The sequence below is a fragment of the Phalacrocorax aristotelis genome, chromosome 12, assembly GCF_949628215.1.
Source record: "Phalacrocorax aristotelis chromosome 12, bGulAri2.1, whole genome shotgun sequence".
Classification (NCBI taxonomy): Eukaryota; Metazoa; Chordata; class Aves; order Suliformes; family Phalacrocoracidae; genus Phalacrocorax; species Phalacrocorax aristotelis.
The window spans coordinates 20083195-20106005 of NC_134287.1; the positions used below are offsets into that span (position 1 = coordinate 20083195).

General features: G+C 42.4%; 1 protein-coding gene across 2 annotated transcripts in view; it reads right to left on the reverse strand.

Annotated features, from left to right (window-relative positions):
* The window catches only part of ADAM12 (ADAM metallopeptidase domain 12), a 190411-nt gene that overhangs the window by 62805 nt on the left and 104795 nt on the right, over positions 1-22811 (reverse strand). For both annotated transcript variants that reach the window (XM_075107644.1, XM_075107645.1), the window contains exons 4-6: positions 20841-20919; positions 17148-17224; positions 5349-5532 (exon numbers count right to left, since the gene is read on the reverse strand). In XM_075107644.1, the coding sequence (XP_074963745.1) occupies positions 5349-5532; positions 17148-17224; positions 20841-20919 (340 nt within the window). The remainder of the gene's footprint in view (positions 1-5348; positions 5533-17147; positions 17225-20840; positions 20920-22811) is intronic.

A 22811-nucleotide genomic window follows, 5' to 3' on the forward strand; every position in this document is an offset into this window, starting at 1 on the left:
CCCTGGGCAATTGCAGCCAGGAGAGGGGAGTGAGGCTGTGTGAGAGGAACAAGCCTGCAGACACCAAGGCCAGTGAAGAAGGAGGGGAAGGAGGTGCTCCAGGCACCAGAGCAGAGATTCCCCTGCAGCCCGTGGTGAAGACCACGGTGAGGCAGGCTGTGCCCCCGCAGCCCAGGGGGGTTAGCGGTGGGGCAGATACCCCCCTGCAGCCCGGGGGGGTTAGCAGTGGGGCAGATACCCCTGCAGCCCAGGGAGGTTAGCGGTGGGGCAGAGATCCCCCTGCAGCCCAGGGGGGTTAGCGGTGGGGCAGAAATCCCCCTGGTAGCCCAGGGGGGTTAGCGGTGGGGCAGAGATCCCCCTGCAGCCCAGGGAGGTTAGCGGTGGGGCAGAGATCCCCCTGCAGCCCAGGGGGGTTAGCGGTGGGGCAGAGATCCCCCTGCAGCCCAGGGAGGTTAGCGGTGGGGCAGAGATCCCCCTGCAGCCCAGGGAGGTTAGCGGTGGGGCAGAGATCCCCCTGCAGCCCAGGGGGGTTAGCGGTGGGGCAGAGATCCCCCTGCAGCCCAGGGAGGTTAGCGGTGGGGCAGAGATCCCCCTGCAGCCCAGGGGGGTTAGCGGTGGGGCAGATACCCCCCTGCAGCCCAGGGAGGTTAGCGGTGGGGCAGATACCCCCCTGCAGCCCAGGGGGGTTAGCGGTGGGGCAGATACCCCCCTGCAGCCCAGGGGGGTTAGCGGTGGGGCAGATACCCCCCTGCAGCCCAGGGGGGTTAGCGGTGGGGCAGATACCCCCTGCAGCCCAGGGGGGTTAGCGGTGGGGCAGATACCCCCCTGCAGCCCAGGGGGGTTAGCGGTGGGGCAGAGATCCCCCTGCAGCCCAGGGAGCACCCCATGCCAGAGCAGGAGGATGCCCGAAGGATGCTGTGACCCTGTGGGAAGCCCGTGCTGGAGCAGGTTTGCTGGCAGGACCTGTGACCCCGCAGGGACCCACGCTGGAGCAGCCTGTTCCTGAAGGGCTGCACCCCATGGAAGGCATCCATGCTGGAGCAGCTCATGAAGAAATGCAAGCCCGTGTGAAGGATTCATGCTGGAGAAGTTCCTGGAGGACTGTCTCCTGTGGGAGGGACCCCACGCTGGAGCAGGGGAAGAGTGCGAGGAGCCCTCCCCCTGAGGAGAAAGGAGAAGCAGAGACAAGGTGTGATGAACTGACCCCATCCCCCTGCACTGCTAGCAGGGAGGAGGTAGAGAAAACTGGGAGTCAAGTTGAGCTCAGGAAGAAGGGAGGGGTGGGGGGAAGGTGTTTTAAGCTTTATGTTTTATGTCTCATTATCCTACTCTGATTGGTAATAAATCAGGTTTTTTTCCTCAAGTTGAGTCTGTTTTTCCCATGATGGTAAAGTAATTGGTGAGCGATCTCTCCCTGTCCTTATCTCAACCCACAAGCCTTTCATTATATTTCTTTCCCTGTCCAGCTGAGGAGGGGGAGTGATAGAGCAGCTTTGGTGGGCACCTGGTGTCCGGTCAGGGTCAACCCACTACAGGAAGCAAGCTAATACTCTAAAAATGGAATGCACACATTTAATTTTGTATCTGTATATTCATACTAAACAGCTGGTCACACTACTTGCGGTTCTAAATGCAGGTCTAAAGAAATCATAATGCTTAGCCACAAAAAGGTCAGTGAAGAAAATGAAACGATTTTGTAACAGTACTAATCATAGCACAGCTCCTCTGCTACCATAAATTTAAGTTATCTATTAATGCCTGTAAAAGTTCTGTGATTTAGAGCAGCTGAGCATCTATTCTATCATTCCTCCCTTGTTTCTGGAATAAGACAGTTAGGGAAAAGAGGTCTCAGCAGTATATCTGATCTTCATGCCAGAACTTAAGGAGCTTAAGCAGATGCATGACCTCCTAATGACCATGATGTCTTGAACTAAACCAATGCTCTATAACCTAAAACATGACTAAAGCTTTCCAAAGCAGACTGTTCCAAGGCAAACTGTGTAACCCCCTGAGCTAAGTCAGTGCTGGCCTTTCCCTTCCAGCCAAATTTCACAAAGTTTTCTTCACATTACCAAAGGGCTCCTCTTTGTTATCTGCAGATTAACTATTTTGAATGTTTTGCAAGAAGCAATGTGTATAGAGGAAAGCGGCAGATGTAACTTTTAGTAACTCTGACTTTCAAACTCATATTTAATAGTGTGACACAGCCTTCAAACTACAATAACTGGAAAATAGTTAAGTTCCATTTGGACAGTATTTATGAACTGAGAAAGCAGTCAAAGCTATCATTAATGAACTAAACGTCAATGATACAACACTTCACAGGATTACACTTATTAGGGGTCTGGCAAACGGGCTCAGGTTCTTACAACCTCTTGTAATTCTTATGACTACTCGTATCGGGGTTCTCTGTCATCTTGTTGTGCTCTGCTGGAGGCAACAGTCACTACCATGGGGTCACGGTGTGCGCACAGACTTGGTGCACACCCCATGCCTTGTCTGCCACACAGGTCATTAGCAGTGCCTGGTGATATGCCGGCTGGGCACCAGGACGGCACGAGTCAGCCCGTCCCCCCCTGCTGCTCCCGATCAGCAGCGGATGCAATGCAAAGGGCCTGCCATGCCTCAGTAGACTTCAGCAGAACCTACAGTGCTCTGGCAGAGCTTGGTTTACCTCCCTGCAAAATATATCAGACATGAGTGAGATGCCTCATAAGGCGAATTACCACGTGGGTGTTGTTTGCAATGGAATTGATCTCTCAGACACTAAAAGTGTAACATAAACCTGAAATTTATTATGCGGTCTGATCAGAGATGTACCCCCAAGGTGCCTCTAAACTTCTTCTAAAGGAAAAGTAAAAGATGAGACATTCCAGCTACAAAGATATAAGAAGAGCTCTGCTACATCAGTCAGTTTAAACCATTTAGTTTTTACCAAGAGTAAAACTGTTTGGACTGGAGAGAGTTAGCCTGAGAGAAATTGGCTGGCAGGGTATAATCATGTAAGCCTCTGGTGACTGACTTGCATAACAAATCCATTCCTGTGATTTGCCCAAAGGCTATGTGCATTCCTTGGATACAACATTTATTTATAAAATATACCTAATTATGACTTATTTCAGCTTGCTTTCTGAAGCCCGCTGCACCAATGCACAATCCGTTGCCTGAGTTAATCCTTCAGAATTAAAATTTAGAGTCAATAATACAGCCATGATAGACAATAGATGACGGGATACAATATGCTTTGTTCCACTGACCATTGCCTTTCTCCCCTGCTTCTGCCACACCTGATCCTATCACTAAACTGTTGTCCCCTGCCGCTGTAGCCCTGCCTCATGCTCCCCTGTCAGGGAATTGGCATGGCTTGGAGTCACACTGCAGTGTTGCAGACCCTCAGTGATCCACTTGCCCTGAAGGGCTCACTTGCCTGACCTGTGGTCCACCAGCACCACCAAAATAGCGAATTTTTGTGGCTACAGAGAAAATGCCATATTGTAGGTGCTATCTTACACATCAGGCTTGCTTTCTGTAGGATCCTATCTCAGTGGAGCTCAGCTGGAAAACACTCCCTGCTGCAATTTGACCGTCCACTGAGTTATGAAATGACCCAGTATCTATAGAGACCCAGCTCCAATGGGGCAAAACCTGTCTGCACACATCTGCTACGTTACCTGACTTGCTCTTTTAAATCTCATGTTTGGATCTAGGAAGCTGAGTCTACTGTTTGTCCTATCACTTATCTGTATTTAAATCTAACCCAAAGGCTAGTCTAGCTTTGTGATATACTGATGTCACATTTCAGCTCTGCTTAGTAAGAATTTAGTGTAGGTAGTTGAAAGAAGGGTCAGGGGAAAAACACCAAACCAAAAGATCCCCCAAACCTGTCAAGAAACAGAAAATTTTCATCATGCCCTGAACCTGAGACTAGATTTCTGCTCACTCTGTCACCGAGTGTAATTTGGAGCAGCCTTATGTCTCCATGCTTTGCAGGTCATCTTTATGCAGTATGTCCTGACAGCCTACTTAGCTGATGACAACACTGAAATGTGAAAACTCACTCCACGCATTACATTTCACTACTTTCAAAATTCATGCATCCGAAGCATATCCAACATGCTCATTATATATATTGCACCTATCCGTATGATGTGACTGTTGACAGGTTTTATAATTATGTCTACTGAACCACAGCAAAAATATTTTTTCAGCTATTTAAGGTGAATTCTGGCATGTAGTTGAAGCCATCAACAAAATGTGAGAACCATTAGGGTAACAGTAGAACTGCTTTGATTGTCTCACCTAGTCGCCTGCACACATTCTATTTTGTTTTCCTACTATTACATTGATTGCTTCAGTGAAATTCAGTCAAAAGTTACAAAGTTTTTGAGGAAAACGTAATAAATTTGTGAAAAGTACTTTCCCAATGGTTTCAACCTGCACGTATTTTTAGAAATATGCTTAGCCCATAAAATGGTATATTCAAAGGCTAATGCATCAGATATAATATTTAATATATACATATACATATATTAATATATGTAAAATAAATTAATTCCACTATATAAGTAATACCTTGGGACGCCATTTAGGTTGCTCTCCTTAACAGCTAGCCTGGTGCAAAGGCTTGGTAGTATATGCAAGTATGAATCCCAATAGGTGACATTTAATAAATGCTGTGGGCAGATTTGTGTCACTGTATAATTTCTGAACACCTAAACCAGTCTTTCCTACAATCCTCATCCAATATGCAGATGGACTTATCAGAGTGCTTCCTTGTCCTGATTTTTAGTTCGTTTGGTAATTTTCTGCAGTTTCCATTAGCTAGATGCATTTCACATTATTCACATGAAATAATATGGTGACGATTTGTTTTGTCTGCATAAGATACTTTCCTAGTAGAACGTGAAGATTCAAAGCCTAATATTAGCAAAGCGTCACAGCTATCATGTTCTTTTCCATCTTGGGTGGGCAAGAACTTTTCCAGACATTGCTCAGTGTTCTTATGTGGCCTTAAATTCTGGCTATAATCATACATGAACTAAAATATATTACCGTAATATGAAACCATAAACTTTTCTGTGCCGTCTCATTACCAAAAAGAAAGTAAAAAACAAGTTCTGCATGCAGGATCAAGAAAAAGCAATAAAGCTTTAGCAAAACATGTAAGTATAAGCTTAATTTTAAGCATGCGCTTAAGCACATGACATCAACAGAAGAGGACTATATGGTTTAATGTTTTGCTCAGTAGCGACTCCTTGCAACAAAGAGCTACGGTGGGCAGTAATCTGGAAATGCTACCTGAGATGCGCTCAGCAAGCCAGAAGCATAAAAGTGCACTAACACCTTACCCTGCCAGCAGGAGAACGGAGCGCTGTGTCATTGTCACCAGCTCTCATGGCAGAGACGTCCAGCTGGTGGCCACAAGATCCTGGGGCTATTTTCAAATTCTCTGCTCGGTAGATCTTGTGTTCACTGGCAGCACCTTCTAATGGCTCCAGAATGTAGCTCTTGTTTTCAAATACAATCATTCCCCTGTTACATATGAGGACAGAGTTAGACACGTGGTTTTCAAGAGCAAACGTATGTTTGTCTACAACAAAGTTACAACAGGTTTTAATAATGACAGAGTATGAAAAAGCAAAACAGTGATTTACAATGTCAAGGTGGAGTGGAGCAAGAAACATCAAGGCTGTATATTTGTCACTGCAGCATACTACACTTTAAAAGAAGCAATGGCTCAAAGAAAATTTTCCTCTTCTGAAGTGCTGTACTGTAGAGCAAAATTATATTTGTGTTTTATGTGTTTTCCATTCCCCCAGTGATACATTGCCATTGCTGAGTGGAGTCATGACGTGTGTGCTTCTGAGGACCCATGGCAAACGGTAATGAACAAAAGCGTGCTGAAATGCTTTTGTAAGGAAAGTTACAGAGTGAAAGTATTCATTTTGATTAAAATTATATTCATTATAATGCAGTGTGCATTATACCTTTTAAACCAAATGCTGATGCAAGCATCAATTCTGCCAGGCGAAAGGGGCATTGCACTATCAAAATGGATTATTAAATATTGCACGGTGGGGCAGCAGAATGAAGCTCAGATATATTAACCAGTGGATTCCTGTTTAACTCATTTTACTCCCCAAAATAATAATTTTTACACCAATACCACCGGCTCTTTGAGGATCTCAAAGGTTTTCCACCAGTGAAAACACTCTTGTTGCGCTACTTTAAGCTGCAGCATGCAAAGAGGAAAGAGGGGCTCGGGAGGAGATACACCTTGCTCCAGGAAGCATGTGGAAGAACCTAGGACATGTAGCCAATTCTGAGCTCTATGTGCTGCCTTCCTAACCACAAACCGCTCTCCCTGTATACTCCAGACAACTCACCAAGTAAAAGCCAGCTTGGGTTCTTGTGCTGGGTCCTGGCCAGATTTTATGAGCTGCTAGAGTAGAACAAATTTGACAAAAGGTTGACTATCTTTCCAGTTCCTCCTGCTGAGGAAGCTGCTGGCATAAGGCTGCTCTGTCAGCTCAGCACAGGAAATATAGGCAGTGTCCATGGTCTGCACATGCTGGAATAGGATTTCTGGTACTATATGGCATAAAGTAGGATGATCTCCAACAATACTGCTGGAATTAGCAATTATAACTGCAGCTGTAGGACCACAGAGTAAGAAGACTGCTCTACTGTACATCAGGACTGGTACAGCATAAGAAGGCATGAAGTAGGTTTACAGACAGGGCTCAAGTAGAAATTACTGCAAAAGAAAGGAATTTAATATTCTGTGCCTAACTTGCATCCTGAGCACATACTGCCAACCACACAGGAGGGTCCTGCATAATTCCTACATCAAGCTGGGTATCAGGTTTTGTTGGGTAAATGTGTGACCAGAAAAAGACACCCTTTAAAACCCATTTTTCTAAACTAAGCATTTGCTTATGGGGTGTTGTAAGCATTCATCAGTTAGACACCACACTGAATAGTGCACTGCATTACTAATTTCTTCCTTGTCTTTAAATTATGAAGACATTAATCCCTAAGCACTGGCAAAGGTTCAGCAGCAATAATTACAATCTACCTATCTGAAATTCCATGAAACTTTTAATTGGCCCAGGCATTCTTCCTCAATTCATCTGCTAAACTGCTCTGTACTATCTATATATGCTATTAAACAGCCATCATTTTCAGCCCAAAGATGGCTATATTTTATTAGTGTGTCCTTTTGGTGCATAGGAAGCATCTGCTCTTTTTATTTCTGTCTGTACTGGAACAAAGGTAAGATACTACAACCATTGTAGTGGCTATACAAGTCTTCTGCAGAGAGCTGAAAAAAAGAAAAAAAGGAAGATGAGGAAGGACCCAGAAGCAGGTTAATGACACCATAAAGAGCGATTTAAAAATAAGAATTAAAATTATTAGGGAAAAGCTGCCCTAGCTATTCTATTCTTAGCAAGATAAGATGAAGAAACTCAAAGTCTTTGGCCTCCTAACCAGTTAACTGAAATTTTCATTCCAAGCTGACTGCACGGTTTTACTACAAAATGTCACTAACATCAGTTCAGCCAAGCCAACAGATGACTGTTTTGCTGGTGACTAGAATAGCTATACATCCAAGAAAAAACAAGACTAGAAACCCATGATAGTAAAGACTGAGCAATAGCATTCGCAGGAGCCTGCTTTGCTGATCCAAACCAAGAATCAGGGTCTGATAGTTCACTTGTAGCTTCCTTAGTACCCTGGGCAAGGTACCTTAGGTAAGATACGTCATTTACCCATCGCGCAGGCATGCTGGGTATGACGGGTCACAGCTGGAAAGGCAGGACTGATTTATCACAGCGACCCTTGTAGCTACAGCCAGGATACACTTAATGCATGCATGACAGATGCGAGACCTCCCAGCTGGTCACCCCATGATTTGAGTAACCTTACACCCTCCAGTTCTAAATTATTTTCAAATCTGCCTTATTCCTTGAAGAATTTAGGAAACTAGAACAACTTATTCCCTTTACTCCGATAATCAGCAACTCTGTGATCAGCACAATCAAATAAGGATTGTTGTCTTTCCCTTGTGCAATTAATTTTATTCTGGAGGCAGCTGGAACCAGCAATGGAGGCCAAAGTCCATTGGCCACTGACTGAAATGGAGTAGCCTGACCATCTCCAGTCACTGACAACTCAAAACCAACATAAAACCACGAAGCGTTTTATTTTTAATGTTAAACTTGATACTGCTTAGATCATTAACTTAAAAATATAGACTGAAATAATTTTCTTTATTTATTTACACTAGAAAGGGAGAGACTTAATAGTGCCCTTTTACTGGGTTAAGTGCCCTCTTTTTTTTTTTTTTTTTTTTTAATTTAAAAGCCAGTATCTTGTTCTCAGGAGTTCACAGCCAAAACACACCACATCAGTGCCAGGTTTCCGATATAGCCCTTGTATACCCAGCTACTGTCTAAAATAACTAAATAACTGTTTCTTTACTCATTTTCTCTACCTGCAGAGGATATGCACAAATGATCAGATACCAGAGTGACTAATTTTTCTTTCTACTGGGCATGCCAGAGCCACGGCAGCCTATTCAACTTGCCACTGAGACTCCCGTCCCAGGTGACAGCATGAGCCTTTAACAGGCTCATGCTGTTAAACCTTTGCATATGAAGCACTACAATGGTAAAAAAAATCTGCAGATTCGGCATGAGGGAAAACATACTTTTCATTTAATGCACACTTATCCTTTAAGTGCCTACAGGATATCAGCACTTGGCTTGTGACCATCTGTAATAAGATAATGAATATCAAATATGAATTTTCTTGGCCAGTTTTCTGGTTTTGACTAATTTTCTTTTCCTACAATTGCATTTTTCCCCCATTGACCAGTGCCAAGCACAGCACCTTAAAAACACAACTATTCAAAAGCTATGGTTTCTTTTTTTGGTGTGGCAGGATTAGATGAATGATACTTATCAGTCATTGAGTACTAAGAATTTGATGCAAATAAAATAAATCCATAACTACTTTTTCCTTCCACTTCTGTCAGGTGTTTCAAAAAAGCCTCTGTCACTCCTACACCATTTCTGTGTCTTCGCCTTGAGCATGGCTCTCCCACATTCCTGAGTCAGCCTATATTCTCCGAAGAACAAGGTGGTGCAACTTTTCCATTTTTCAAGGAGGCATTAATGTTAAATAATATGTTTTCCAATGTGGCAAATAGACAGTATATTAAACTGAAGACCCCCAACCAAAAATTATATAAGGAACCACAAAGGGATTTCAGCAACTCTGCGAGTACTCGAGAAGAGGCTATTCTTTAAGACCAACCTCTACTGAAACCTGTGGGATTTCTACCATTACCTCTACCACGCAAAAGACTACTCAATTCCCGAGCTCACAAATATTTGAGAAAAATGCAATATAAAGTATACAGGTTTTGGTCTCCAGGTATCTAACTGATGGCATCTGTGTTTTCCCCAGTTCCAAACCATACTGAGGCTGGGAAGTCAGAAAGATCTTGCAAATGAGCTGGGCAGGAAAGACAAGAGACAATTCAGACCCTGCCTAAAACTGTGGGGCTGTCCTTTTCATCACTGGTAGCACAGAGGGAGGAAAAAAAATCTGTGCCATGCAGCATGTCCAGACACCGGTTCACAGGCTCCAAGCCAAGTGGAAGCAGCTTCACCGTGGTCTTGAGCCTGAGCTAATATGTCACGGTACCTCCCAACAGGGTTTGAATCCTGCTCGCGTCTGGTGGTCAGCACCAAACCACCCACATCCACATTGCTGCTAATCAGGTCTAAACATGAACAACTCGTGGGTATTTGCCTGCTGTACATCGTTGGATGCCGTATGGACGCATGGGGAATGTGTATATGAGATGGCCTGTGGTGGGAGAACTCTCTACATCTCAAAGAAAAAGAAATTAAAACATAACTTAAATAATTAATTTGTTATTAAGTGCTGTTTAACTTTCCGGGAATCTCTCAATTAGGGAAATAAAATTTGATGGAATAATTCCACTATTTAAACTGTTGATGAAGTCAAATGTGATATTTTTTTCTCTTAAAAAGGAAAACCAAAACAAAACCTAATGCAAGACCAGTCGTATTTCATAAATCAGCAGACTTTAGGAAATCTCAAAATATAAATGGGAATTTTCTTTTCCAACTTGTCAGCAGAAGCAAAGGCCCTGCCAACATAAACCATCAACGCATACTTGTCTGAGAAATTGTGATGCTGAAGTAAAACTTGGCTAGGCTAGCATTATATGAAACTGTTATATATTATTCTGCTGTACTATACAGGGAAAGTTAAGTGAATCAATAAATCTGATATCTATGAATGCAATTAAACATTTGGTTTTAATGAAGCTCAAGCTTATACTCGTTTCTAAACAATAATAATAAAAAGCTCTATTACCACTAGAAGAAGAATGTAGATGTTTTCAGTTTGTAAGAAATTAATTAGACTACAGAGGGCTGTCATGCTTACACACCGCATATTCGCATTAAGCCTGTCTCTGCCCACAGACACAGCGAGAACTGCAGAACTCACGTGTCGCCTAAAAACCATCAGGACCATCATTTCATAATTAATGCTACAGCTTCAAAAGTAAAAGGACCAATCCCACAGCTGTACCACCGATTTCAGTGAGAGTTTTAGTTGAACAAAGGGGAGTTTTAGGCTGACAGATGACAGAATTGGAGCCTCGTGGCCCTGGAGTGTTGTTCTCAGCACGCTCGTGGTGGAGGTACAGCAGTTGTTCACTGCGATGTTTTTCAACATGCGTGACATCAGAAGATGGTCTGTAAAGTGACAGGGCATTTTTAGTTATTTTTCTTATCAATTCTACATTCTCAGGACTTTGTATAACAAATTCCTGGGCAAATAAGCAGGCAAACCAAAAGAGGAAGAAAAATGAACTAGTGAATGAAAACTTCACTTTTAGTCTGTTTTAATTAGTTGCAGATTAATACTGTTGGGATAAATTAACAAGATGATCTGTGGACTGTTTTTCTAATGGGCTAGGTGATCTTCAGATATTTTCCAAATGGTTTGGTCATTCTTCAGCTTTAAAGGACTGGGAAATACAGAGAATGGGAGCTGGACTCCAGAAACAGGAGTACCCCTGTCTCTACCACTGCCCCTGGGCAGCCTAGGACAGGTAATTCACCTCTTTCTGCATCAGTTCCTCACCTTTAAAGTGGGGTAAACTTTAGTAACTGCATACAGCAATTATCTATTGATGAAAAGCATCACACAAGACCCAAGTAATACCGTTATCCTACTATACTGCACATTAGGATTTCATTAAAATAACAAGTCTGACCCAAATCAGCAAAGGGCAGCAACTCAAAGTGAGGTTAAAGTAGTAGCATTATTGGTTTTACATATTGCACTAGTGGTAGAGGTGTTCTCACGCAGACACATCATTAGTCAAATACGTTTTATTCCAGCCAACGCCTTTCATTAACCTGAAAATATATTCCATAGCACAGTGTCTAAAATGTAGTCGTACCCAGAGACTACTGTAGCACACACTTAATCCTTTCTCAGTGCAAGACAGATTTGTCCAGAGTGAATGCATATTGGTCTGCAACTTTGATGCCTGGAATTTAAGCGGGGAGTTACTTGAATTGAAAGCGATAATGCAATTTCATGTCCAGCTTTTCGCTTGCAGGAAACAGAAATTGTGTTATCAGAGAAAGTGGGAGGGTGCAAGGCAGGCCAAGGAAAGCAGAGAAAAATGGCTAAGGAAAGAGACGTTGGCATCAGTGCCAATTTAGGGAGCATATTTTGTAGCACTGTGCAGCAAATGGCATAAGAATAAAAGAAGGCTTGATTCCAACTTGCACATCACATTAATGCTCATAGGATGCTTTTTCAAGTCTCAAAATGTATACAAATATTTTTAGTTTCAGGTTTTTGGTTGTTGGTTGTTTTTTGGTTGTTTTTTTTTTTTGTAAAAATTAAGTGCTGCCATACACAGATGAGGTGGAGAAGGGGCAGGCTCAAACAGCTGGGTACAGGTCATCTCTCCTGCTTGCCCTAGCAGTAGCAGAGGTGCTTGGGGTTTACTGTGCACCTGGGGACAGCGTGCACACAATTGCCGAAGAAGGGACACAATGTTCGTCTCAGACCGCAGAGGTGATCGTGTTCCAGGAGCTGCTTTTGCCACCTGACCAGCCAGGAAACAGAAGTTATGAAACCCCAGAAGCTGAACGCTTTCTACTATTAAGCCCAAAATCCTCCAGTAGTTTCACAGTCAGGTAACTTAAACACCATGTGAGATGTTTATATGAGCTAAAAGCTCTTCAGAAAGTATGGAGCAGAAGCAGACATCCAAACCGGTGCTTTTCTCAACTGGGATTTTCTCCTAACTTCTTTTTTGGATGAAATCTCCACTTCTGTGGGGAAATCATGCTTGAGGAGTCATAAGGAATTTAGATTTTTTTTTTTCTCACTGGTTTCCTACTTCCATTTCTTTTTTAAATAGTTGATGTCTGGAGTGTCATATTTAAATCCCCTCTTAGCTGGCTGTGTCTGGGATGCAGTGAGTTCAGCCAGACCATTTGAAAAATGGGTGGCTCTAGTACTGGCAGCCTCATGCAGCATAACTATGCAATCCCATTAAAAATTACTGTCTTTTCAGTTCTGGGGCCTTATCCCCATCACTGTCACTGTGGACACAGCATCTTTCAGTCGCTGATGAGGTTGGACAACAACTGAATACTTTTTGTACCTGTGAATGGGCTTATTACCTAGGAATTTGGTAGCTCGGTGGGATTCTTAGGATTTTCAAGAGCATTTTGGTGTTTCAGAAAGGAAAGGCTTCCTGTGAGTGCTCAGACTGAGGCATGACTGAGAGCACCTCTCCAGCTCCCCCCACCAGAGACATCACTGCAGATGCCTTCGTAGCTGCACAGCCCCATGCCAGCATCCTCTGCCAGCCCCTGGACCATGGATGCTCTTCTTCAGGCTGCATTTTTGTGTGTATTCGCTAGGTTCTGCACTTGCAGAGAAAATAATAGGGGCAAAATCATTCAAGTCTATACAAATTTATTACAGAAGATGTGTGTGGTGGCTACAGGCCAAAACTATTTGCTAAAAACTTGAAGAGCCTCTGAGCTAGATAAACAGAAGGGTATTTCCTGAGGACAGGAAGGAAACGACTTGACTTTGTCGTACCTTCACCTTCCCACTAGCTTTTACAGTCTAATTGGCTTTCTTACCCAGATGGAAGTGCCGGAAATCCTGATTACCCATTGTTCCCATTTCATGCATTCAGCATTTACCGTCTCCTCTCTGCCATTCAGCCCTTCCTCCTCCAGAGGAGCCAGCAGGATACAGATTATGGCATGATTATATTCTCCTCTAACCTGCATTTTAGGCAGCTATCAGTGTCAATCCAACTATTTGTGCCATTGTAATCCTATGTGAAGCGAGGCGCTCGAATGTTATGTCTGAATGGATGTTACATAGCTGCAATCGTGAGTGTCCGTGTGCAAGAGAGCTGAGTCTATTCCTCACTTATCTTTATATCTCACCCCCTCGATCTGCCTGAAAAATGTAAACCAGTCAAACCTGTCTTAGTTTGCAGATTTCACACTTTATTCTTCCCATAGCTCATCATGGACTAACTGTGTCATACTTACAAACTAATAACACATCTCAAACGCTCAGCCGTGTTTGTGAGCTGCAGTGAGCATCGGCAGCAGTGCTGCACTGAAAGGAAGAACTTGATGGTTGTGTGTGGTCAGAGCAAGGTTGCTCCAGCCCCGCACCTTGCCTCTGGCCCTGGCCCACAGCAGGTACTTAGGGGTAAAATATAAGGGCATAACAAGCACACCCCAGTTGGTAGGCCCAGCTCTGACAGCATGAGTGTCTGGGACACCCTTGGTTTTGACAGCCCTGGAGAGGCTCCCCCAGCTCCTCTGCCCAAATTGTCTCATCTTTTTTGAATCTGCTGATAGTTTTTATATTGACACTGACCTGTGACAGTGAGTTCTGCAGCTTCATTTTGTGGTGAACATAAAAAATACTTTCTTTTGCTCTAAAGTTTCATTTGATGTCTCCTAATTTTGGGGTTATGCAAAATATTCAGCAATTGTCCCCTCTTCAGCATGACATTCAACCTCATTTCATCATACCCCTTTTCTCTGTCACATCCTTTCAAAAGTTACAGGTCCTAGTTTATTTTCTTTCCCTGGATAAAAGCTGTTCCATACCTTTGATCATAATTTTTGCCCTTTTCTGTATATAATGCTTCCTTTTCTGAGATGGGAATGAGGAGGGGAAAACAAGAACTGCACGCTGAATTCAAGGTGTGAGTGCACTATGGATTTATAAAGTGGTAATGAGGTTTTTTGTTCTATCCTCTATTTCTGTCCCAGTAATTCCTATGATCCTTTTTGCTTCTTTGACTACCGCTGAGCACTCAGGCATCAGAGCATGCTAAAATGTGGAACTTATTCTTTATGACTAGTTTCTTGTCTTTTAATGAACAGTCCCTACCTGTCCACACCTGGAACAACGCCTGAGGTGCCTGTCTAGTAGGAGTGGGAGGAAATTTGTGCTCTGAGATTTCAGTGAGCTGACAGCTTGCACTTCCTTTCATTAGGTGTTTGTCAGGCACGTAAACTTTAGCCCCATGCAACAGCTGTGTGGGCTAGGTAAGAATCATTAAATGAATTTCACAGGTGGAGAAACTGAGACAGAGATTTGTCCAATTGACTTAGAAACTGTAACAAATCCAGGAACAGACTGAGAATGAGACCAGTCTTTCTTCCAGCGGTTGCTGCAAGTGAAACGGCTGCACCAGGGACTGTCCTCACCTGGGGCTCCATGGCCACGCGATGTCTTATGTCTTTACGCCTGCAGCTTGCAGCCTTTATCATGCCATGGAAAACCAAGAATCCCTACTCAAGCAAGTTGGTGGGCAAGTACAGCCTCCTATCCTATCCTATCCTATCCTATCCTATCCTATCCTATCCTATCCTATCCTATCCTATCCTATCCTACCCTACCCTACCCTATCCTATCCTACCCTAACTATTCTGTTAAGCTGTAATACCAGTAAAGTTGCCAGCAAAGTAAGACATGAAATAGTTTTCCACTGTCCTATTTCTCTTATTATTTCAGACTGCATCACATGCAATAAATCATAGAATGGTGTCGGTTGGAAGGAACCTTTAAAGGTCATCTAATCCAACCCCCCTGCAGTGATCAGAGACATCTTCAGCTAGATCTTTCCACCCAGATTCTCAAGGGGGAGCATTGCCACAATAATGTTTTGGTGGTAGAGGTATCCAGTGACCTGTGGGCCTGATTCTGGAAGATGCTTAGTGCTCTCAGGACCTCAGTGCAGCTACTTGGGATTTCACACAACCTGGCCTTTTATTCCTAACCAGTTTTAATGAGAAGGCCTGGGTGGTTCAAGGAGTCGACAGTGCATTATGAAACCTTTCAGACGGACATCGCTGCCTCAGGTCAAGCACAGGTAATGACTGGAAGTTGTTACTATTGACTGTCAGGCTGTGAAATGTGTTTTGTGGAGCAAGTCAACAAGCACCCTTATCAGAAACTGTTATCACTCATGGACACTCTCTTAACCAACCTGCAGCAACTAAATGGGCACAGATACTGAGATATGTCCTCGGCTGATCTCCTGCTAGAGCAAAACATGTGTTGGCAGGGACTCTTATGAAAACTTGTACTGAAAAAGATGCTGCTACACTTCTCCTATGGGTAAGGAGCCTAATACTGTGAGCTTGCACTCTGGGGATTTATCTGTGATAGTGCCAGTTGAGACAAAAATGTCACTGCCAATATATGTTGCCTTGACATACCTGACTGCCTAAAACTGGGAAAGGACCTTGTGAGCTCAACAATTGAAAAAGGAGCACATTAGAGAAGAAATAAAATGCTTTTAATATTGGGAAGAGTAATTTCTTTTGAGCCTTCTTCATTTCTTAGGTAGCTCTGGAACAAGATGTTGGTGCAGACCCTGTCCCACATGCTGCAAATTTTTCCTGCAGCAATGCAATCCCTTTAACTAAACTACCGAGGGCATTGCATTATATTTTTACAGACTGGGAGAGCGACTGGTGAATGCAGACTGCCATGGTCCATACAAGGGATTAATTAGAGTAAACTTGTGGAAGATGCCAGGTACATACCGAAGCACCCATAAAACCCCTCTCCATGTGGGAATGAGCCACAGCAATCCCATCCACTACAGCAAGCGGGTCCTTCCAACAGGGAGAGGGGTCCTGGTAACAGAGAGCTTGCTCTCTCTGCTGCTGTCTGTCCCAGAGCTCCGGTTATAAAAGCCTCGATAATGCCACTATAGCACAAAATGCAAAATCAAGGGAAAAAGACTCCAGCTACTCATGCTGTTTGTAGATAAACTAAACAAACCCAGAAAAGGTTGAGACAGCTGGAAATCTGACAGGAAAACTGGGTTTTCCAGGGAGAACACTAGAGCCAATTTACAGTTAATTACTGTGATTTGGAACAGCTCTGTGAGTAAATACCAGTCTCTGATTGTCCAAGTAAGGAACATAATTGTTTCCTGAACTGTGTCCATTGTGTATTTAAAACGTTGTCAGCCTGTCCCTTTCTCAAACTCAGAAGAGGTTTGGTTTTCGGTGATGTTAATCTGCTACTCTTCTGTTAACAAGTAGCTAAAATCCTAATGCTGAGCATCATACCTGCCATGGATGCAATTTATTGAGCTCCACAGCCATATTTATAAAGCAATCTCTCCTAATGGTGAGGCTGCTGGACCATGCATGAGTTCACAGCTGCAAAGCAGTTCTGCCATCAGTGGTGAAACAGCTCTGAGGACAAGGAGGACTGGAGGGACGCCGGGGACTGCCAGCCCAAAACTGTGCCAAGCACCGCACTGCTGCAAAAGGGTATAGAGAAGGATGGGCAGCAAGAGAGAAGGGATGTCATGGAAAACCCCCAAACTGCATTATCTATTTCTTTTTTTCTCTTCAGAGCAACTAGAGGGAAAATGTTTTTACAGAGATTGTACCAACATTTGAAAAATGGACATTGATATATTCATTAAAAGGCAAAAACCCCTCGATGAGTACTGGCGTGGTTTCTTACGGAGCTCAAGTATGACTGAAATATTGGCTCACCTGAGTCCAGAGCAGGTACTGAGGCTGACTGAGGAGTCGGGGTACCCTCGTACATTGCCGTGGTAATAGCAGTGACCCTGATGGCAAAAAGGAGAAACCATTTCAGTAATCATAGAAGTTCTTCGCTCGCTTGTTCTCTCATGGTTTTCGAAGCTGGTTTTGATTTCATTCAGAAGCATGTTGACAGCACCTTTCCTGCCCCACTAAAATTTCGCTGTATTTAACAGCCCAAAGGGTTCCTAAATGGAAACAATGGGTGTTTTTAAACCCCAGAGGTTGGGCTGGTGGGGTTTTTTTTGTTGTTGTTGTTCTGTGGTTTGGTCGTTTTTTTAAAGAGGGCCAGTGGTATTTAAATTGCATGACCGACAGCCTTTTTCTGTGTTATTTTATTTAAAGCCACAATATGGAATATTTTATAAAATTAATCAGATTAACAAATCATCTAACACATGTTACTACTTTCTATAGACACACATATTTTTACTTAAGGCCATTTACATCTATGTATGTCTATGGGAAGCAGCTACATATAAAGGGAAGTATAAAAAAAGCCAATCCCAATCCCATAGCCTGAAAAAAATCACAGAGCAAGAAAAGGGGAAGGAAAACAGGTTGCAAAGGAAACCTTTTATTGAATTACCCAACTGAGTGACTGCATGTTATTAAGAACAACCAAGACTAGGAGGGTCTTCTATTTTGAGAGGCAGCAGTCCAATTTCATTTTGCAGCTAGATTATTGCATTTCCTTAATAATTCATAGCTTGCAAAAGGCACCCACAACAGAGATACTTTCTCAGCACACACACATATCTGTCTGGAATCAAGGTTAATTTTATTGTTGACTAAAGGTTATACTACATTGCCAATTATGTGACTGGCTGGAAAGCAATGACTGTGTCACGTCCAGCATTTCTTTTCTCGTGGCTCCTTTGAATGTCATCTGGAAACTGAAAACACTGTTGTAAAAGGTTCCCATCTTATTAGTGCAAAGGAAAGTTATCACTCATGCTTCAAGCTGTCATCTCACTGTGCCTTTTTATTACTTGGTTCGTTCACATCCATCCAGCTGCATTAATTAACCTTTTCAGTTTGGGGGCATGGCTTGCGCTTACAAAGCCTCACATAGCAGACTTCTAAAGACCACCTTGATTTTGTTAAAGAAAGCAATAGCCATGAAAATGCTGTGCAAGATGGAATAATTCAGATATGAATTTTCTGCAAATAAGGTTATACCATGAAAAATATTTGTTTAGAGGATTTTTGTTTCTGATATGAGCAACCGAACACAGAATAGCAACATCTGACTTTTAAAATTCAAATCTCAGTAGAAATCTCAGTTAAAGAAATAGTAGAAACAGGGTAATAGCGTTTTACTCTTGGGTAATTTTATCATCAGTACTCATATAAAACGTCAGTAACACATTAGCAAGGATAAAGCCACAATAAAAGGGAGGAAGTCATAGACTGAATTTTTTGGGGGTGGTTGCTTCAGTCACAATTGCTATGGACGTCAAAGTTTCCAGCAAGAGCATACCATTTCACCTCATTTTAATATTATCAGTTACAAGCATCCAGTTGCTAAGACAGAAGAAAAAACAACACCCCTTGCCTCAGCCCTGACTCTCACACAGTGACCCTGAAACTGTCGAAACGCAAAAATAAAGTAGTTTTATTCTTGTCACTTAAAGTTAAGTACAAGGCAGCTCTTAAGAAGCCAGTCTTTGGGGTTTAGCATCACCAGTGTTAAGCACAGTCCTCAGTGAAAAGGGGAGGGCAGGCTGGTATCTCATCCCACACAGGCTGCTGCCGCAGTCTGGCTGTCTTTATCAAAGAGTGAATTATGGCAAAGGTCCTGATTTTTTTCCCTCTCTACACACAACTTGTCATTTTATTAACTTTGAGCTCCTTGTTGTGGCCCATTTCACAACTTCTCTGGGATCCACATGCTACATGATGCCAAAGTTCAATACTGAAAATGTAAACTTATCAGACCATGGCCTGCAATTGGACTGGTAGAAAATTGATTTCTAGCTCAGTAACTCCACTGAACTGCACGATTTTTTTTTTTCTCCTATCAAATATTTTTATTCCTGTAAACTAGAATATAAAATGGATGACACCACTACCACCACCACCCCCAAATAATTATCGTGGCTGATTTGTCATACTCTACTTTTACTTGAGATCATTTAATAAATACCAGCTTTTGACAACTGCAAATTTTTCAAGCGCTACAAACCAGAAGAATAACCTGGACACTGACTCGTGTGCTAGAGAAACTCCCCACACGACAGCTCCACAAACCTGACTTGCTCTGCCCTCCACGCAGAATTTGACTAAGCAACTTTTCAATGGGAAATTGGATTTGGTTTCAACTACAGACTATATTGATGTCCTCAGCGAAGAAGAGATATACAAATGAAATCACAGAGACTTATCTTTTTTAAACCATATTGCAGCATTTAATGAAAAATGAATACACTGATGCCTCGAAAAAATATTTTAGGCAGCAAAATGCACTGTCAGTATTAATCATGACTTACTGCCATTATGAAAACAGACTTTTTTTTTTTTAGTAAGGGAATGCCTAGTTCTCATTAGCTTTAGACATAGCCATGTTAATGTAGGCTAATCTGTCAAAGTGGCCTGCACTTCATTTCTTTCCTCTTAGTTCCTTGAGGAGCCAATATAGCCTTCCTGTTTCTAAAACAAATGACCATTTTCTACTAAGCTGATTTTGAAGAAGATATGAGCATCCAGCAAAAAACAAAACACTGAAAGCTTTCAAAATGATTGCTTTACTTGGGCGGTCTGGGGCTGTAATGAAGATGCTTTTTCAGAAGTAAGATGTTATGCAAACAAATAATGGCTTTCACTGAGACCGGCAAAGCCCATTACGGATGGGAACACAAAGCATGATGCCTCTTCTGACAGCATCAATAAATAACGCAACACAACAAACACTTTATAGGACTTAGCCAGATAAAAGGCAAACTTTGTAATTTAAATCACTTGGGGCATGGTCTCTAATTAAGGCGTTCGTACTGTCAGAGGACAAAACCATTACTGCCTTAAAATGTTTCTTATTTATAAAAATCAGGTTTTAGCTACTGATTTTAAAAAGGTTCATGTTTCCTTATTTGTATATACACACACATAAATATACGCATACATACATACGTGTGTGTGTATTTATATATGTATATGTATGTATGTATAAAGTATAGCCATAAGTGTCTTATGGTCTGGTTTAAGAAATAAACGCAAACAACTGCCCCCCTCTCTCAAGCCCCAGCCATGGCTTCCCCAGTGCAGAAAGGCACCCAAGCCTTCAAAACCTCTGATATGAGTTCTGGACTATGGAAATCAGAGATTTAGGGCTTTCTTCCTACCTGAACCATAACTTTCCTCCATAACTGATCAACATTTATTACAAAACTTTAATAGGTATATTTCCAAGAAGCTGAATAAATCTTACAGATTTTAAGAGTCACCTGGTTAAAACCCAACAGCCTGCCTTTAAAGTCTCGCTCTAAAAATTCATGTGTAGGATCACAGCAGTCAAAAAGGTACTGAAGGCAACAATAAAAGAAGATCACACGGAGCTGTTTCATCCCGTGGCTCAGATCCCAGCAGAGAGCACTTTGGGTTTTAACGATGAAGCATCATCTACCCACGACACACCAACCTTACCGTGTAATTGCGTGCGAGAACCACATTAGTGCCGTCTTTCAAATAATGTGTTTCTGTGAAGCTGCTGGCTAACAGGCCCCTGAAAAAAATAGAGCAGACGTAATATTAAGGCCACATCACCTTGACTTTGTCCTTTAGCGGTTCCGTTTGAGATAGTGATCAGAGCCAAGCATTAATGACACAATGACTACCGGGGCTGTGTGCGTGAAATAAGGAAAAATATAACTCCAAATACTGAAGCTGCAGTACATTAATGCTTCCTTTCGGTAATTGTGAAAAGACTACAAGTTTCCAGACTGCTTTCTTTTCCAGATGAGGACTGCATGCCAGCATATCTCAGTATTGAATCTTCCATGTAATTTTCAACACATTTGACATTAAATCTGAAATCTAGACATTTGGAGTATTGTTAAATAATGGTGGTTTGTGGAAAAGGAAAATGTTTTGCCTGTGTTACATATTTTACTACATGATGTGTTGTGTTCGTCAGCAACTGACCGTCCAAAGACTAGTTTAGCTCTCTGTAAATGAAACAAACATCTTCCATTGACAGTCAAGGAAAATCACTACAAGAACATCACAAAAGTTAGAGTGCTGGATTTATTCTGATCATCTGAAAAGGATATTCAGGAATGGAAACCTAAGGACTTGAAAGGATGTATCAGGAGACAGGGAGAGACCATGTCTGTGATGAGACATTTTGTTCTCATTCCCTCCACACTTCCCCTCCTGCCTCTGGTAACAATATACAAAATTTTGACTTGCAATTACTATTTTCTGGAAATCTCCAGAGAAGGGCTTGTGCGTGACAACTATGAGAACTTCTCTTTTTGTAGTAAACTCATAGAATAGGGAATGCAGCATCTGCCTTTTTTTGTTAAAAAAAGATACTTGTTATTATTCTGGTTTTCAACTTCTTATCTAAAGAGCATTTCTAACAAGGCCAGAAGGAAGAATACATATTCACATTTACTGCTAACATAGGTGTTAAACTATCGTCCTCAACACAAACGTCCCTGAGTTTTGACATTCTCGTGAAATGCAAAAGCACAATATAGAAGAAACCAAAGATAAATGCCACCGTCGCCTTCAGAAAACTGGAGAGTTTGGACTGTTGAAAATCTTTGGCATAGGGTTTCACAGCAAAGCCTTTCTCCCTTGGGTTGTTCATTTGAACAAACCAGGCCCTGTCTTTTACTTAAAGGTGGTTAATGCGGCACTCTTGCACACCTACTAGTGTGAACTAGTACGCGGCTTCTGTACACATTTCTTGCACTTCGTATCAACATTAAAAGTAGAGCATGAACAAACATTTACTTTTCATTACCGGTTTATTTGCATCACATTAATACCCAATGGCTCAGTCACAATGAGGACCTGGTTGTGCTGGGCACTGTACAAACACCTACCGGAGAGAAAACTAGTCTTTAAAAGTCTCTATCTTAAGGTTGAAGAAAAAAAAGGCTGAATGGAACAAGACTAAAAAAAAAAAAAAACAAACAGCAGCATAAAAAGATGAAGGTAGCAGAGCCCCAACGCAATGAGCACTGAAGCATAGAATCTCACTTTACATTTTTCAGTTTGTGGGATATATTAGCACATTAATAGATACCAAATGTTCAAACACTGCAGCGTTTGGTGGGTTGTACAGGAGCTGCTCTGGATCTCAGCCAACCACCAGACCTAGAGCAGGATTTGGTTGCCCAGCCAAGCCTCTATGTTGACTTAGATACTCTATATATTTCACCAATCAGCTCCGCAGGGACACCTCAAATACCCTGTGGTGTCTTGGATGGCACCTGACACCTACGTTTATCTCACCCCTTGTGCCTGCAGCCTCTGGAAGGTGTGCCTGAAACAAAGTGTGCTGTATCCATGTTTCCTACTGTCTCATTATCACAAAAAGCAGCTGCTTTCTTAATTATTGCTATTATTTCTATAACACTGCTAATTTCTGCATTTAGCAAGCAG